Here is an 18297-nt window from a genome sequence, read left to right as displayed (position 1 = left end):
AATTATCTGCCAATATAACAATAAAATTTGGCTTGTCAAGACTTTCCAAAACAAGTAAAATTAGCTAACCTCAATGAACCCAAAAATACCTTAAAATAAGTACATTCTCACTAATAACAAGTGCACTATTCTTAGAAGAAAAAAAAGAGACATTTTTGCTCAATATGTTGAAAAATATTCTTAAATGAAGTAAATGTTTTACTCAATATAGGTCATAAAATCTCAGCAACAAGCTGTAATATCTTACTGAGATCGGTTAGTATCAAAACTCTTAAAACAAGTAAACACTAACATAAAATCTGTTTAGTGAGAAGAATTATCTTATCAGACAGAAAATAAGCAAATATCACCCTTATTTGAGATATTTAATCTTATTTAGATTTCAGTTTTTGCAGTGTACCATTGGGGTATTTTTTTTGTGGCGGAAACTAGCTTTGATTAAAAAAAATTGAAAATGGGTTCACGAGAAACTTTTTAAAATAGCAACTTATTTTGCGTATCTCAGCAGATGTTTGGGGCCAGGGTTAGATAATCTACATGTCCGGTTAGGAAAAGGTTACCCATAAATGTTTGCTGATTGAACTTTAAAGTTAATCAATACATTTATTTATTTTTTTAAATATTTTTTTTCATCCAATATGCATGTAAGAAGAGTTGTAGACATCAAAGTCAGGTTATACAGTAGTTATACAATACAAAGTTCATGTGTAAACAATACAAAAAAGGACATCCAAAACAGTGTTTAAATCTCAGTGTTTTAATATATTCTGAAGACAAAGAATAATTTAAAAGTGGTCCTTGAGAGAAAAAATACTGTGTGTACTTGGGACAAAACAACAAAAAGTTACATAACTTTGGTTTAAAAATATTTCTTTGTTCATTTTTTCAAAGAGAGTAGTTGATACAGTAGTTAAAGGCACAGTGATGACAAGTACAGTTAAACTGCAATAATCACAAAGCAGATAAATTGTATTAGCAGCATTACGATTAAAAGTTTCCTTTAGTGTATTCTTAAAAATAAGGCTGTGAACACAGATTACTACTTACTTGTCAATACATAAAATCCTCCAATACATATATTATTTGCTTTACAGTATAATGTTCTCTACATCAAAGACTTGTTTAGACAAAAAGCTTAAGTATTTTAGTTTTTGCTGTTTTTTTTACACAAATATTAATAAATATAGAACTATTTTAGTTGAAGGCAAGAGTAGTTGAAGGTGGCAGGAGTTTTATTTATCAGATTTCTCTACTTGTTTCTGTCCGTCCCCTTGCTCCTGAAGCTTGTAGTCCTCCAAAATTGCCTTCGCCGTCTGCTTGCCTGTCCTTTTGGCCACTGCTTTGATGCCCAGGTTTTCGATGTTAAAGGCGGTGACGCCCACATTGATGGCCGAGTTGAAGGCGTGATCGGTGGCCTGGCCCGCCGCCGCGCCGTACCTTTTTGATTGGAGGTTAGATTGGAGTAGCCGGGTCGGAGAGGGAAAATGCGGGACAGAAAAAAAGAGGGTTTGGATGGAATTATTATGAAGACACCAAAGATGGCATGCAGCGTGTTCCAGCATGCATGCCAATTTTTGTATTCTTTTTTTTTTTTTTTAAAGGGACCTGGAAATGAAAGGCAGCAATCAAGCAGAGTGGAAGTGATGGAATTAAGCAGAGCCTGCATTTTTTACTTTGCTGAAACTATATAAATATTCAAAATTGGAGTTGTCCGCACTTTCAGGCATTTGACCCAAATTATTTTAGGGTTTTGTACACACAAACACTGATATTTTTTTATATACAGTACAGGCCAAAAGTTTGGACACACCTTCTCCTCATTCAATGCGTTTTCTTTATTTTCCTGACTATTTTATTCACTATTTGTGAGTTTTTCCTTGCCCTTATGTGGGCTCTGAACAGAGGATGTCGTTGTGGCTTGTGCAGCCCTTTGAGACACTTGTGATTTAGGGCTATATAAATAAACATTGATTGATTGATTTACATTGTAGATTGTCACTGAAGGCATCAAAACTACGAATGAACACATGTGGAGTTATGTACTCAACACAAAAAGGTGAAATAATGAAAACATGTTTTATAGTCTAGTTTCTTCAAAATAGCCACCCTCTGCTCTGATTACTGCTTTGCACACTCTTGGCATTCTCTCGATGAGCTTCAAGCACACCTGTGAAGTGAAAACCATTTCAGGTCACTACCTATTGAAGCTCATCGAGAGAATGCCAAGAGTGTGCAAAGCAGTAATCAGAACTAAGGGTGGCTATTTTGAAAAAACTAGAATATAAAACATGTTTTCAGTTATTTCACCTTTTTTTGTTAAGTACATAACTCCACATGTGTTCATTCATAGTTTTGATGCCTTCAGTGACAATCTACAATGTAAATAGTCATGGAAAATAAGAAAATGCATTGAATGAGAAGGTGTGTCCAAACTTTTGGCCTGTGCTGTATTTGTCCACAAATATTTACTCCCTTAAAAACTGTGCTCGATGGTGAAGATTTTTAAGTACTCTCGATGTTTGTGTATGGACTGGTTTTGGGGGGCTTATGCGACATATTGCCATGTTTTTAAACCTTACTTAACACAGAACACAAGTACAGCCGTGCCTTAGATGTTGTAAGCCCCGCTTTTTGCCAAAAGATTTTGGCCAAATTTTGCCCTGGTTTTCGTATTCTGTCTTGGTCATCGTACGTTCAAAAATTGCATGGAACAAACTAGTCTGTTTGCACGCGTAAAAGGTGTGTCCGAACAAAGAATACCACGCGTATCGAAAAAACTCTTCCGCCCGTCTTTCTTTGCTTCGGACCTGCATTCGCCCCGATACATTCTTGGTAGTGGCGTCATGTTCGTAGCGCAATTCAAGATAATTTCTTGACACTGTTTGCTAGCCATTAGAGAAGTAATATTTGTAATCTGTGCCAATATTACAAGTTGTAAAGACCCGCAAATCCAAGAGTGACATCATAGGTCGTGACATCATAGGTCAACCGGAAAAGTAATTCAGTTATCTGAGCTAAAATGAAATCAGCACCCCATAGTGTACAGGAGGCACATAGCGTATAACCATTAGTCGCATTCGAGACGGTGCATGGACACTTGGACTTCACATGTCGGTGTAAAAATAAAAAAATAAAACTATTTACTGCATGGACACGTAGTGAGTAGTGTTTCCTTGCCAAGCGTTTGAGCCGGTGTTTAGTCTGACAAAAAAAGATAATGAAAGGTTTTAGTTTGATTTTACGTGAATTAATACCCAGTAGTATTGATATAATTTGGTCAGGGCCTATAAAAGAACCAAATTTGGTACCCATCCCTAGTCTGGAATGGATTAATTGGATTTACATTATTTATTTCTTTAAGAAAATGTTGCATTGGTTTTCGTATGATTCAGGTTGTTGTCGCAATTTTTCAAACCGAGCTACTACTGTACTTTAATGAAGTTATTGACTTACGGGTGCTGATTTCTTTCCATGCAGTCAATGGTGGACGAGTGTGTTTTGGCTCTCATAACACACACAGGACAAGTGGCCAAAATGTGCATTAAAGCTGGGGAGTGTGACTTTATTGTGGACAGAGATGTTCTTATTTATCCTTTTTTTAAATGCCAATGGTGCTGACGGAGATGATTTTTTTTACAAAGAAGTTGCGTCATAAAATATTCGTAATGGTGTGGCCATGGACTTAAGAGTTTAATGATTTATGGTAACAAAAAAAACGTGTATGCATATACTTTGGCCCCCACTACCTCGACTCATTAATTACAATGTAAATCTCAACGAACATAATTATTGCTATGACAAGTAAGGAAAAGGCACATATTTTAAAAAAGCGGCTCATGTCATGCTTGTTGTTAGTGCAAAGAGTTAAATCGCTTTGTTTTAATCATCAATTGTTGCCATTAGGGGGGTCTAAGAAGTTTTGAAGACCCCTAAATCTGCAAAACAAATTGAAGAGGGGGAAATAAATGTGAGCATGCACCACACACACACACTGATAATAATAATAATATTATTATTATTATTATTATTAATAATAATAATAATAATGCACATGTTCCAGCCATAATGTTGTGATCTGTGAACCTACTTGTGCTTCACCGTAGTGACGGTCTCCGACGCCACGCTCGTCGCAATGTTTTTGGCCGCCACCTCCAAACCGGTCCACATGGTGGCAAATCCTGGTAAAAAAAAAAATGTATTCGAAAACGGATAAGTGCTATATAAAGTATGTAGATCTACAGTGGTACCTCAACTTAAGAGAGTTTTGAGATAAGAGCTGCCTCCGAGCTAATTGTTAGGTTGTAAGTTGGAAGCAAAAATTGGAGTTTCAACATCCCCACCATTAGTTAGTGTAGCAAATGTCACAGTGAACCCCGTAAGAGCTGACCATAGCATCCGGTCTTAATCACTAGCTTGTAGCTAAAGATGGAAACATATTTGTTTTTCATGGAAACGAAGAAAGCGAGTGTGAAGGAAAATGCTCAGAAGAAGTGGGTGATATTTAATGAATTAAAGAAATAAATCATCAAAAAAATGGCTAACATGTAGCCTAATTGGCCAAGCAATTTGCGCGTATCAATGCTAGTCTGCACCATACTGATGCAGAATGAGTCAACAACAGCCAAATGTGTTAAAATAATATCCAAACGCTGGACATTTATCCATAAAAATATGGCAAAGCTGCGGATGGTGTGTTTGACAGTAAACAGCTGGAAGGAGAAATCGTAGCTGTTAAAGTTAAAGTTAAAGTACCAATGGTTGTCACACACACACTAGGTGTGGCGAAATTATTCTCTGCATATGACCCATCACCCTGGATCACCCCCTGGGAGGTGAGGGGAGCAGTGAGCAGCAGCGGTGGCCGCACCCGGGAATCATTTTTGGTGATTTAACCCCCAATTCCACTCCCCCATGCAAATGCTGTACATTATTATTACATTACTTCATAAAACTACTGTAGTTGTTTGTACTACATTCTATTGCATTGTTTTTATACAATATTTTTTTCATCTAAAAGTTTATCTTTTTAAAACGGCATGTTACATGTTAAAATGGCGGCTGTTTTGGGGGGCTAAGCACCAACTGAATTGATTTCAATTCATTTCTATGGCAGACGTTGATTATAGATACAAGTGTTTGGAGTCACGAGCGCTATCACAGAACTAATTAGGCTTGTAAGTTGAGGTAGTGCTGTCCAGAGCTGAAGTGTGGGTGCTATCTACCTTGCACGCCACTGGCGGCCACCACCATGGCACCGTCTATGTTCGAACGCCCATCCTTGTCTTTCCGCATGGACTCCGGAATGAGCTTCCCCCCGTGCTTCTTCACGTGCGGCGCCAGCTCCCGTCCCACGCAGCCGGCTACAGTGCACACACCGTCCACTGCAGTGACACAGCACCGGTCAGTCAAAGCCAAAAGCCAGATGGCGGTGAAACATGCTGATGCAGCTAAGGAGGAGGTCACCTAGAAACTGGCTGACTTTGACAGCTCCCCCCGTGGCCTGCTTGGCAACATGAAGGCCTTTGGTGACGGTGGGACTGACGTGGGCCGGCTTGTCCTCGGGTGTGATGTGCTCTCGGAGTTTAGACGCCCCCTTGTGGACGGCCTTGCCTGTGAACTCGGCTCCTTTGACCAGACCCCAGCTCAACCAGGACGCGCCTGAGACAAAATGATTCCATTGTTGTCTTTTTGTTTACAATGTGGCCCTCCTCTTCTTCATGCTGCTGTGATGTCACACTACTTAGATCAGGGGTGTCCAAACATTTAACACTGAGGGCCGCACACTGAAAACCAATATAACATAACATATTATTTTAGGGCTCCCCTCAGGTTTGGTCCCAGGGGACCCAAAAGTGTCTCAGTAATGTTTTTATTTTTTACAAATAAGTCATATATTATTATTTTTATTTTTTTATTCCACACTTACAGTAAATCTCTTGGTCAACTTTAGGTCCATTTGTCTATACCAGTGGTTCTTAACCTTGTTGGAGGTACCGAACCCCACCAGTTTCATATGCGCATTCACTGAACCCTTCTTTAGTTAAAAATGAAATGTTGTTTTCTTTCAAATTCAAGACAAAGTTATATGTTTTTGGGAACACTTTAGTATGGGGAACATATTCTAAGTAACAAAGACTTAATTTAGAGTTTTTTTGGACACTAGGGGAACATATCCTAAGTAACAAAGACTTAATTTAGAGTTATTTGGTTAGGTTTAGGGTTAGAGGGTTAGGGCCAGGGTTAGGGTTATAATAAGGCCATGCCGAATAAGGCATTAATAAGTACTTAATAATGACTAGTTAAGAGCCGATATGTTACTAATTTGCATGTTAATAAGCAACTAATTAATGGTGAATATGTACCCCATACTAAAGTGTTACCATGTTTTATTACTGGTGCATAAAATGAACCGTGCATGAACATCACCTTGTTCAAAGAACAAAACCAACACAGTGCATAAACTCACAAATTACACACCTGCAAATCAGTGTGACTTCTGCTGTTGCCATATCCGTAATACGCCGATAGGGAGAAGTTTTTATTTACATGATGAGTCGGGTGTGTCTTGACCTCCGCCGAACCCCTGAGCCCGACTCACCGAACCCCTAGGGTTCGATCGAACCCAGGTTAAGAACCACTGGTCTATACATACATACATATATATATATATATTTTTTTTTAATGCCCATTTTGTCTAAGACACTCCTGATTTTTATGACTGAAACACAAAATATGCATTGTTTTACCCAAAAAACATCCCAAAGTGGAATATTTGATATGAAGTAATTGGAGCCTTAAATAAGTCAATAATTAATAACACCATTGATTTTAATTCATTATTTGTTAAACAACAACAGTTTAATAAAAAAAAAAAAAAAAAAATCCCACTAAAATTTACAGGGATCCAAAAGAGCCCCACTCATTTTTATTTTTTTATTTCAACACATAAATCTCTAGAACTTCAGACCTAAGTTTTTATATTTTTTCTAATGTTTTTGTAATGGGTTTGTTTTTTGCCCTTTTTGTCAAAGAAAACTTTGTTTTTATATTGCAAACATGTAAAATATGCAATATTTCCCCGAAAAAATATTCCAAAGCATATAAAAGAGTGTGAGCGGTACCTGAACCCTAAGGTCTGTCAAAGTGGAATTTTTATGTGAAGTAATTGGATAGGTCAATATTTCATAACGTCGTCGATATCGATTCATTATTATTGTTTAAGACAGCTTTAAAAAGAAAAAACAGTCTGCATGGCAGCTTTGTTTTATTAGAGTCATTCATCTGTTTACTTTCTTATTCTACTTTTTTATGCTGTTTTTAACTGTATTTTTTTTGGTGTACCACAGGCTAGCTGTGTGCAGTACTTTGGACACCCTGAATGTAGATGAGAGTCCTGCAGTAAAAACACTAGTTGTAACACTTTACCAGTCAGGATGCCACTGGCCACCTTCTCGCTCCATACGGGTAGAGCCTGGTCGTCCCCCTCTGCCGCCACTGCCTCCTCCTCCGCTGCCTTCTCAACCGCCGCTTCGGTTTCTTCCGGCGTAACAATGGGCACTTTGTGGCTGAGATTATCATGCTCGTCGGCTTCAACAGGAGCCTGATGAAACAAACACATCACATGAGTCAGTCCCCAACCACCTTTCGACAGCTCGATGCTCGTCTCCTTGCGACACTGCTCCAGTAAAAGCTCCTCTGGTCACGCTCTTGTCACGAAGCTGCAATTGTTTGGAGAAAACACTTCATTCTGCGCCGGAAGCCTCCAGTCTCCCACTCGTCCTATTCCAGGAAGAGAAAAAGTGCCTACTTGCTGACGCGGGATCAGCTCCATCAGTGAAGAAACCCCACATCAAAAAAGTGACCTTGCGTGGCGTCACAGCTGAGGCGCTCAGCTCGTTCCAACTACTTACTGCTCAGAGTATTAGCGCAGTTTAATTGGCAAATCCCGACACTGCTGAGGCAGACCCTGCGACGTGACCCAATCTAATGAGCGGAGATGGTCATTTGAAGACATTCCTTTAAGGATGATGGGTCAATTTTGTTTTGGTACTATTAATTAATGTTATATTTTACTTTTCTCTATACCGGTCCTTCTCAAAGAGTTGGACAGGTCCCTGGGGAACACGCTTTATCAGTACCATGCTTCAAACCCTGCTTCGAAAAGCTGTGCTCTACAAAACGCGCTCATTGTAGCAATTAATTCTGACTCCCTGATTTTGATATGGGGGGAAAAAATAGCTTTGATCATTTTTAGGGATGTCCGATAATGGCTTTTTTGCCGATATTCAATATTCCGATATTATCCAACTCTTAATTACCGATACCGATATCAACAGATACCGATATATTCAGTCGTGGAATTAACACATTATTATGCCTAATTTGGACAACCAGGTATGGTGGAGATAAGGTCCTTTTTTTTAAAATTAATAAAATAAAATAAGATAAATACATTAAAAACATTTTCTTGAATAAAAAAGAAAGTAAAACAATATAAAAACAGTTACATAGAAACTAGTAATTAATGAAAATGAGTAAAATTAACTGTTAAAGGTTAGTACTCTCACTGTTATGTGGATCCACTAGGGACTGTACTTAGAGGGGGGGTTACCCACATATGCGGTCCTCTCCAAGGTTTCTCATAGTCATTCACATCGACGTCCCTTGTGTGGGCTCTGTGCCGAGGATGTCGTTGTGGCTTGTGCAGCCCTTTGAGACTTTTGTGATTCAGGGCTATATAAATAAACATTGATTGATTGATTGATTGATTGATTGATTGATACTATTAGTGGACCAGCAGCATGCACAATCATGTGTGCTTACGGACTGTATACCTTGCAGACTGTATTGTTATATATTTATTTATAATGTAGGAACCAGAATATTAATAACAGAAAGAAACAACCCTTTTGTGTGAATGAGTGTAAATGGGGGAGGGAGGTTTTTTGGGTTGGTGCACTAATTGTAAGTGTATCTTGTGTTTTTTATGTTGATTTAATAAAAAAAACAAAAAAAACGATACCAATAATAAAAAACCCGATACCGATAATTTCCGATATTACATTTTTAAAGCATTTATCGGCCGATAATATCGGCAGACCGAAATTATCGGACATCCCTAATCATTTTTGTTTTGTAGGTTGAAGTGTTTTTATATTATGCTCCTGGGTTAATTTGAATTTAATAGTTTTCATTGAGTTTATTTTATTTTATTTTTCTGTATCAATTGGTTTAAGTCATAAATAAATGATAAATGGGTTGTACTTGTATAGCGCTTTTCTACCTTCAAGGTACTCAAAGCGCTTTGACAGTATTTCCACATTTACCCATTCACACACACATTCACACACTGATGGCGGGAGCTGCCATGCAAGGCGCTAACCAGCAGCCATCAGAGGCAAAGGGTGAAGTGTCTTGCCCAAGGACACAACGGACGTGACTAGGAAGGTAGAAGGTGGGAATTGAACCCCAGTAACCAGCAACACTCCGATTGCTGGCACAGCCACTCTACCAACTTCGCCACGCCGTCCAAAATGTTTATAGTTTAAATACAGAAGTAGTTATATAATTTTAATTTTAGGCAACTATTTTTATATAAAAATATTCAAAATATTTTAGTTACAGACTAATAAACAAAATGTTAATAGAATTATTATTTTTTGTAAGTTAATCTATATTTCTTTTTTTTTCATTTATTTAATGCAATAAAGATATAATGTTATGCAAAGGTGTACTTATAACAATCTGATACACAAATGGTACCCGTTCATAGTCGCAGTGGAGATTGTGTGGCGGGGGGAGTGAAATTCTTCTTCTTTGGGGGGACGTAACAGAAAATAATTGAGAAGCACTGCTCTACACTAAAATGTGTTTCACGAACCCCCCTCTAATTCTATAAACATAATCTATCATGTCTATAATTATTTGTTTGTTTAAGAAGCAAACTCTTTGGGCCTGAATCACGTGTGCCCTCTGCTGGTTGTTGCCTGGTAGTTCCATCCATCCATCCATTTTCTATTTTTATTACATAATTTTTTTTTTAACACTGATTTGAGTTTGAATTATGTGAACTGAATTTTTTTTACATCAAATTATGCTGACAATTTCATTACATTTTAATTTCACAATTTAATTTATTTAACGCAAGTGGGCCTTGAGTTTTGAAGCAACATATATTTCTGCACTGAATTATTTTCCATTTAGATATTATACACTGATTTTTAAAAACACTTTATTTTAACAAACTTAATTTTTAGCCACACTCATTTTGTCCACAAATTTGATCAAATGATGCTGACAATTTCACCAAATAAAAATGTGCGAGCAAAATGTGTGTTTTAAAATTCAGTTTGTTAAAATCATTTCAGTGTAAAAAAAATCAGTGCAGGAACATTTGTTGCTTCAAAACTCGAGACCTACTCCCTGTAAATCAGAATAATTTATTAAAATGTATTGAAATTGTCAGCATTATTTCATGTGAAAAAACTCAGTTCACAAAATTCTAAACAAAATTGGTTACATCAATTCACGGTCCAAAAAAGTGAAATACATTAGACCACCATCAAGTTGAAATAACTCCTCTTATGACAGCTTTAAGTTATTATAATCAACACGTCTCACGATATGGCAACATTCTTCAGTAAAATAAGCAATTATGCCAATTCTGTCGGACAGACTTTCTATCATATTGACACAGCAGGGGATTAATGAATGTTGGCCCTTGCATACAAAAGGGTGTGAGCAGTACCTGAACCCTAAGGTCTGTCATCTGAGACAGCAGATCCTGGAACAGCTCTCTGTCGGCAGCAGGCAGCTCAGAAGACAGAACCACTCCCACAAAATGGCCTGGCGCCGGCGCCATCATGTCGGGGAACATGAAAACGCCGGTGTTGCACAGCAAGGCCGGGGAGTTTGTCGACACGAGCGGGTACAGCCAGTCGCACACCTGCCGGGGAGAGGATTGATTAATTGATGGATTGTTTAGTGTACAAGCGTGTTTACATGAAGGGAGTACAGATTTGAGGGGACCTGAAGCAGGCTGCCGCACGCCTAACAGTGTGTCGTTATTACACATAATAACTTTCACTCACTGCTGTGATGTCATCTGCTGCCTGGAGCACCTGGGAAAATCCCCATTGAAGAGTCAAATATAGTATGTCTTTGTTTTAAAAATATTACAGTAAAGCCCTTTATTCTTATATTATTATACTTTAGATTTATTCCCATCTTCTGGTTAAAAGACCTCTCGCCTGATTGTTTACTATTGACTTTTACGAGTGATGTACGTCATGGCAAGACCACTCACATGACTCGTGAACACTGGCCAGAACATTAGGTAGGACGCCACAGTCTATCGAGGTCCAATACAAGAAGAGATGCATGAACAATTCTGACGTCGCGTAGAAAATAATGCTCAGTGATTGGTTTTCATAAAACGATGCGTTTTGTGGCTGTAGTTTGCAGTGGTGTTGCGCTGCACTCAACATTTGTGTTTGAAAATAATAGAACAGTTCGAGGTTTCTGGGATTTTTCCCACTTCTGATACAACACCAATATTGGCTGATACCGATGCGATATAGCAGCACAAATCATACATACATTTATTATTTTGTGGTGTGGAATGTTAGAAAATATTTGATCCAGTGAAATGATCCAAACAGAGACCAATGGTAGGTAGGGGTGTGCACCTGCCGATTCTAACTGATTCCGATTTCTGGAGTGATGATTCGGTTCAGGATTGATTCTCGATTCAAACCGATTCTTGCAGCGTATCACGTGGTATGATAATTATAATGACATTTTTTCATAACAAGTTACAGGTTAGAAAAGCCCTTTTCTAGTTGCATGGAGATGGCCTAAAACCTATTTTAAAAAAATGAAAAAAAATGTATGAACAAAAATGTTTGATTGAGGTTGATTGGCAACACTAAATTGGCTTAGTGTGTGAATGTTGTCTGTGTATCTGTGTTGGCCCTGCGATGAGGTGGTGACTTGTCCAGGGTGTACTCCGCCCGATTGTAGCTGAGATAGGCTCCAGCACCCCCCGCGACCCCGAAAGGGACAAGCGGTAGAAAATGGATGGATGGATGGATTTAAAATCGTGATAAATAAGAATCTAATTCGAATGTGAATCGATTTTTTGTGCACCCCTAATGGTAAGTATGAAAAGTAGAAACATAACCATCTGGAATGGACTTATGCTGTCTTTAATTTGAAGTAGTGTCGTACTGTAATTGTTTTTCGGCGACACCTAGTGGCCACAATAATTCATTAAGTTAAGATAATGACGCAGCAGATAAGGGGTCTCAAACTCTATATATTTTGTTGCACTTAACTTCATAGATCAGTGTAATTGTGGGCCGTGCACGCTGGGCGGCTAACAGTTAAATATATTACAGTCTTCTTGAAACCCACTACCACACGTGTAAAACTCAAGGCCTGGGGGCCAGATCGTTTCAAGTGGCCCCTGAAAGACTGGAAATATAGTATATTGTGTCAATAAAGCACTTCATTTTTTTCTTACTAAATGTATTCATTCTCTCCATTTTAACGTATTTTAAAATGAAATATCTAACCCTCCAAAAAACATCATATTAACACATATTCCAAAATGTTTTTGTTAAAATAAAAATAAAAACAAATACTTAAATATCTGTTGTTACCCTGACTTACAATGATAAAGCAAGTTATCCTTCAATTTGTATGTAAACAACTTACACTATCAAATGCCTAGGTAATTGTGTAATAATATGAGGCGATAATACATTAAAATTAATTTTTATTTTTACTGTTTGTAACGCAGCAATAACACAAAAACCGCCGCACAACAAACACTCATTGGGCAACACAAAGAGCAACTTCCTTTAGCAAGTTTTACGCAAATTGAATGATGCGGACACGTTTGTTGCTGGAAACTTTCTAATATACTTTAGATACTTTGTATGTGTAAGTAATATGCAACTATAATCATTTGATACTTGTTTATATTTATATTAGACCGCAATATTGTTCAGTTAAGGACACTTAACACGTGTCTCTAGCTTGTATGCTTAGCTGTTGTGTAGCTGCTAGCTCCTAGTAGCCTACCATGTTTACATTTTGTAAATGACTTGACTAAAATGGAAGAAAAAACAACAACTTTGTGTGCTTATTGGAGGACATTTAGATCAGTGTTTTTCAACCACTGTGCCACAGCACACTGGTATGCCGTGAGATACAGTCTGGTGGGCCGTGGGAGATTATCTAATTTCACCTATTTGGGTTAAAAATTATTTTTGCAACCAGTAATTATAGTCTGCAAATTATGTGTTGTTGAGTGTCGATACTGTCTACAGCTCGGCAGAGTAACTGTGTTATACTCTTCCATATCAGTAGGTGGCAGCCGGTAGCTAATTGCTTTGTAGATGTCGGAAACAGCGGTAGGCAGTGTGCAGGTAAAAAGATACCTAATGCTTAAACCAAAAATAAACAAAAGGCAAGTGCCCCTAAGACAAAAGCATTTAAGCTTAGGGAAGGCTATGCAGAACTAAATTAAAACTGAACTGGCTACAAAGTAAACAAAAACAGAATGCTGGACGACAGTAAAGACTTACTGTGTGTGGAGCAGACAGCGTCCACAAAGTACATCCGAAAATGACATTACAATCAACAATGTCCCCACAGAGAAGGATAAAAACAACTGAAATATTCTTGATTGCTAAAACAATGTAGATGCGGGAAATATCGCTCAAAGGAAGATATTAAACTGCTACAGGAAAATACCAAAAAAATCCACCAAAATAGGAGCGCAAGACAAGAACTAAAACACTACACACAGGAAAACACCAATAAAACTCAAAATAAGTCACAGCGTGATGTGTCAGGTGGTGACAGTACACCTACTTTGAGACAAGAGCTATAGTAATGCATGGTTGGTTATAGTTTAAAGTCATATCCAACAATTGCGACAACGACTTTTTATTGTCAACTAACTGAGTTTCGTTTTTTAATGATTTCTGCTGGTGGTGTGCCTCCAGACTTTTTCAATGCACAAAATGTGCCTTGGCTCAAAAAAGGTTGAAAAACACTGATTGAGATGTTAACTGGCTGTCCAGCTTTGCACAAGTAAACACGGTGCAGGGCCGCTTGTATCGCACATTTTACATGCAAGCCGATATAGCTCGATACTTGTTTATTTGCTGATATTGGAGTGATATCTGCATTTGTTACAGTGTATTCACAATGGGGCCAAGTGGAGCTGTATCCTAGCAAGAAAGCTTGCTGTGTGCAGCTGTTGACAATGAGTTACCGCCACCTACAGGACTGAAGTGGGACAGTATCCCCCAGCATGTCACAATTTTCCATAAAAATCAGTCCGAGACATGCCAGTGATTGTTTGTTATTGTTGTAAGGGGATAATTGTAATAAAGCTATTTTACTAAATGACATTAGTTGGTGCAGGTGTGCCTAATGAAGTGGCCAATGAGTTGACTCTCCACAATCGGGTTACACTTGTGTCGATTTTCTTAACAGATACCTGCAGGAAAGCTGGAGGTCTGTCGGGCATCGTCTCAGAGTGATCGCTGGTGAACTTCACCAGTCGCAGGTAGCCCGGGTAGGAGGGGGCGCTCACATGGCCCTCGGGGGTCACGAAGAATATCTGCACGCCCTGAGGGATGCACAGCAGCTCCTCCGCGTCCTCGCCCATGCTCTGCGGGGACGACGACGAGGTTGACGTCCGGCTGTAAAAATCGTCACCCACCAGTGAAAGCTCGCCTGATTCGGTCCCGTACGAGATGGAGAGGTGACCCTCGACAGCTTGGGGCGAGTACGCCGGCGGATGTTCTCCTTGAGCTACGGGTGGTCTGCTAGCAGAAAGCGCCCCAGGGTTGCAAGAACCGGGTGCGTTCCCTGGGAGCGGTGGGCGGGGCCTCTGCGGCTTTTCTTTCGCTAGTATTTTTGGGTAGAGGCTTTCAGAAGGCTGCTCGGCGGGCCCCTCTGCAGCGGTAGCGGTCTCCAGTATGGCGAGACGGGTGGTGATGTTGTTGAGGGTCTCCTGCATCTTCTGCTGCATCTGTCGGGCCGACTCCCAGGAGCTGCCTGTGCACTCATCGCCCCGCGAGGGCACGCTGATGCCCCGGAGAAGGTGGTGTCGACCCTTCTTGTACAGCTCCAGAGCCTGGCTCGGGTCTCCGGCTTCATCGGCTGTCAGACCTTTGTTGATGCACTCAAAGCCTCTCTCGTAGCCATCTTTAATCACCTCAAGCCTTGCACGATCAAATGCATCCTGTTTGGCTTTCTCCATTACCTATAAAATATATGAAAAAAACGTCAACAATTCAACATTTCATACAGCTCCTACACTGGTATTCTGTGTACAACCACATTTGACCATTTAGCAGTCTAGTGTCGTATTTTGCAGTGAATTATGTTACACACTACTCAAAAATTAACTTAAACCACCAAAGATCGTATTTTTCGTTTTTATTTGAAATGTTAATGAAGGTTATTGGAAGTAGTTTTAAATAAAAAATCCCACACAATTAGCTGACAGGTCTGTTGTTTTTAGCTAGCTAGCATTAGCTCCCCGTTATGTCGTAACGGTGCAACTTACCCAAATACAGTTGTTACAGCTCCGGGCGTCTAAATGCAGCAGTTAGCGACACTGCAGTGACTGTGTCACCCTGACTATTGTTCTAGTAAACCTTGACACCGACCACTCAATCAAGAGTTATGATGCAATTCATCAGTGTCGATCTTTTAATCCCGTAGCACATGATATCCGCCCTGAGTTTAGACCTTTATTGTGACACTTCCACACCGGAAGTGGCGTCGAAGCAACCTTTTTCTAAATGTCTGTGCTTGTTTGTAGCGCTGAGTAATTCATTCTAACAACGTCCTTCCGAACTGTCTCATTACATTAATACGCTACGCATACATAGGAGTATCAGTTGCACGAGGAGGAAGTCAAGGGAATAAACACATTTGTTAATTTGAAGGATGTGAACCGGAAACGGGAGTGCTACACTCCAGTCCTTTAGATGGCGGTATTGCACACACAGTCACCGGTTGCCATTGCCAATCAATCAATCCAGAACACAGGAACTATAATGAACGCTTATTGAATAAAATGATTACGATTAATTACATTATGAGTGTAGAAATTACTCGTCGTCATGTTGGAGAAATCTAAGTTTGTGTGCCAATAAAGTTGGCGTATATCATTATTTTTTTTACAACGCTTCTTAATAGTTTAAAATAAAAAATGGGAACGCCTTCGCTAAAAGGCAACACTGATTCAATAATCAGTAAAAAAAACAACAACAAAAAAACATTTTCTGCAAGTAAAAAAACGATTCGGAAGTAAAACAATATCTTTTTTCTGCAACAAAAAACGCAATTTGCAAGTAAATAAAACCCTTTTCTGCAAGTAAAAAACGGTTTGTATGTACTTTTGTAAAAAAAACAACTAACAAATTGTTTTTGTATGTAAGTGAGAAACGATTCGCAAGTCACAAAAATATTTTCTGCGAGTAAAAAACAATTTTGCAAGTAAAAACAATTTTGCAAGTAAAAAAACAACTATTTTCTGCGAGTGAAAAATTATTCGCAAGAGGAAAAAAATACATTTCTGCAAGTAAAAAAAATAAACAATTTTCTGGAAGTAAAAAACTGTCCGGTTTTCGAAAATAGCTAGCTAGGCTATAGACTATATAGTATATACCGCATGTTATTTTTGTACAACAACAACAGCTGATCAGCTGTCGAAAATTCAACAAGTACAACATTAGCACGGACGGTATAGCCAAGTTGTGGTTAAGAAGGTGGATTTTTGTTCCTTATATTTACCAGAAACGAAGTGATCCGAACACACGACCCGGGACTTTGGGGGACTCCAGTGAGAACCGTCCTCGTTTTCCCGGTGTAAAGCTGCGAGCCATTTGTCTCGTCTCTGTGGGCTTTTATCGCGCTTTGGCAGAACAAAATACAACCTTTGTTTTCCCTGTTTCCAGTTGTGGTTAGCACAACCAAAAACAACACAGTTTTTCGGCATTTTGGAGCCAGAATGACGGGTTTAACCAGCGTAGGTCGACAGGTTAAAGGCCTACTGAAATGAATTTTTTTTATTTAAACGGGGATAGCAGATCTATTCTATGTGTCATACTTGATCATTTCGCGATATTGCCATATTTTTGCTGAAAGGATTTAGTATAGAACAACGACGATAAAGATTGCAACTTTTGGTATCTGATAAAAAAAAGGCTTGCCCCTACCGGAAGTAGCGTGACGTAGTCAGTTGAACATATACGCAAAGTTCCCTATTGTTTACAATGATGGCCGCATGAAGTGAGAGAGATTCGGACCGAGAAAGCGACAATTTCCCCATTAATTTGAGCGAGGATGAAAGATTTGTGGATGAGTAAAGTGCAAGTGAAGGACTAGTGGGGAGTTGAAGCTATTCAGATAGGGAAGATGCTGTGAGAGCCGGGGGTGACCTGATATTCAGCTGGGAATGACTACAACAGTAAATAAACACAAGACATATATACACTCTATTAGCCACAACACAACCAGGCTTATATTTAATATGCCACAAATTAATCCTGCATAAAAACACCTGCGTGTTTGTTACGCTAGCTCCTAGCTCCTCTGCTAGCTCCTAGCTCCATAGAACACGCCAATACAATTCAAACACCTGATCAACACACACAATCACTCAGCCCAAAAGACCGTTCACCTAACCCAAGGTTCATAAAGCTTATATATTTTTAAAAAGTTACGTACGTGATGCGCACATACGGTCAAGCTGTCAAATGTTTAGCAGCCAAGGCTGCATACTCACGGTACCTGATATTCAGCTGGGAATGACTACAACAGTAAATAAACACAAGACATATATATACTCTATTAGCCACAACACAACCAGGCTTATATTTAATATGCCACAAATTAATCCTGCATAAAAACACCTGCGTGTTTGTTACGCTAGCTCCTAGCTCCTCTGCTAGCTCCTAGCTCCATAGAACATGCCAATACAATTCAAACACCTGATCAACACACACAATCACTCAGCCCAAAAGACCGTTCACCTAACCCAAGGTTCATAAAGCTTATATATTTTTAAAAAGTTACGTACATACGCAAAAAAAAGTTGCGCACATACGGTCAAGCGATCAAATGTTTAGAAGCCAAAGCTGCATACTCACAGTAGCACGTCTGCGTCTTTGTCATCCAAATCAAAGTAATCCTGGTAAGAGTCTGTGTTTTCCCAGTTCTCTACAGGCGTCTGTGTATCGAAGTCAAAAGTCCTCCTGGTTA

At 39.1% G+C, this 18297-nt stretch overlaps 1 protein-coding gene across 2 annotated transcripts; it reads right to left on the bottom strand.

Moving 5' to 3' along the window:
- Positions 1–1214: 1214 nt before the first annotated feature.
- On the bottom strand, positions 1215–15953 carry LOC133658370 (spartin-like). 2 transcript variants are annotated; one of them, XM_062060311.1, is made up of 8 exons: positions 15593–15938; positions 14516–15286; positions 10748–10945; positions 7426–7600; positions 5464–5658; positions 5223–5381; positions 4088–4178; positions 1215–1437 (listed from the first exon to the last, which is right to left on the bottom strand). In XM_062060311.1, the coding sequence occupies exons 2-8, from the start codon at positions 15281–15283 to the stop codon at positions 1233–1235; spliced, it is 1791 nt and encodes a 596-aa protein (XP_061916295.1). In that variant the 5' UTR covers positions 15284–15286; positions 15593–15938; the 3' UTR covers positions 1215–1232. The 2 variants fall into 2 exon arrangements, with proteins under 2 accessions (XP_061916295.1, XP_061916296.1); XM_062060312.1 differs by lacking the exon at positions 1215–1437 and adding an exon at positions 2354–3935 and having other exon boundaries at positions 15593–15953.
- Between the last annotated feature and the right edge of the window lie 2344 nt (positions 15954–18297).

This window comes from Entelurus aequoreus, linkage group LG10 (assembly GCF_033978785.1).
Source record: "Entelurus aequoreus isolate RoL-2023_Sb linkage group LG10, RoL_Eaeq_v1.1, whole genome shotgun sequence".
Classification (NCBI taxonomy): Eukaryota; Metazoa; Chordata; class Actinopteri; order Syngnathiformes; family Syngnathidae; genus Entelurus; species Entelurus aequoreus.
This window is presented reverse-complemented; position numbering and strand designations above follow the sequence as displayed.

Coding starts and splice junctions, on each gene's coding strand:
- LOC133658370 (XM_062060311.1), bottom strand. CDS start 15,283: ATGGAGAAAGCCAAACAGGATGCATTTGATCGTGCAAGGCTTGAGGTG. Junction 7,601..10,747: donor TGACAGACCTTAGGGTTCAG/GTACTGCTCACA, acceptor TTGTTTCATCAG/GCTCCTGTTGAAGCCGACGA. Junction 5,659..7,425: donor GGCCAGTGGCATCCTGACTG/GTAAAGTGTTAC, acceptor ATTTTGTCTCAG/GCGCGTCCTGGTTGAGCTGG.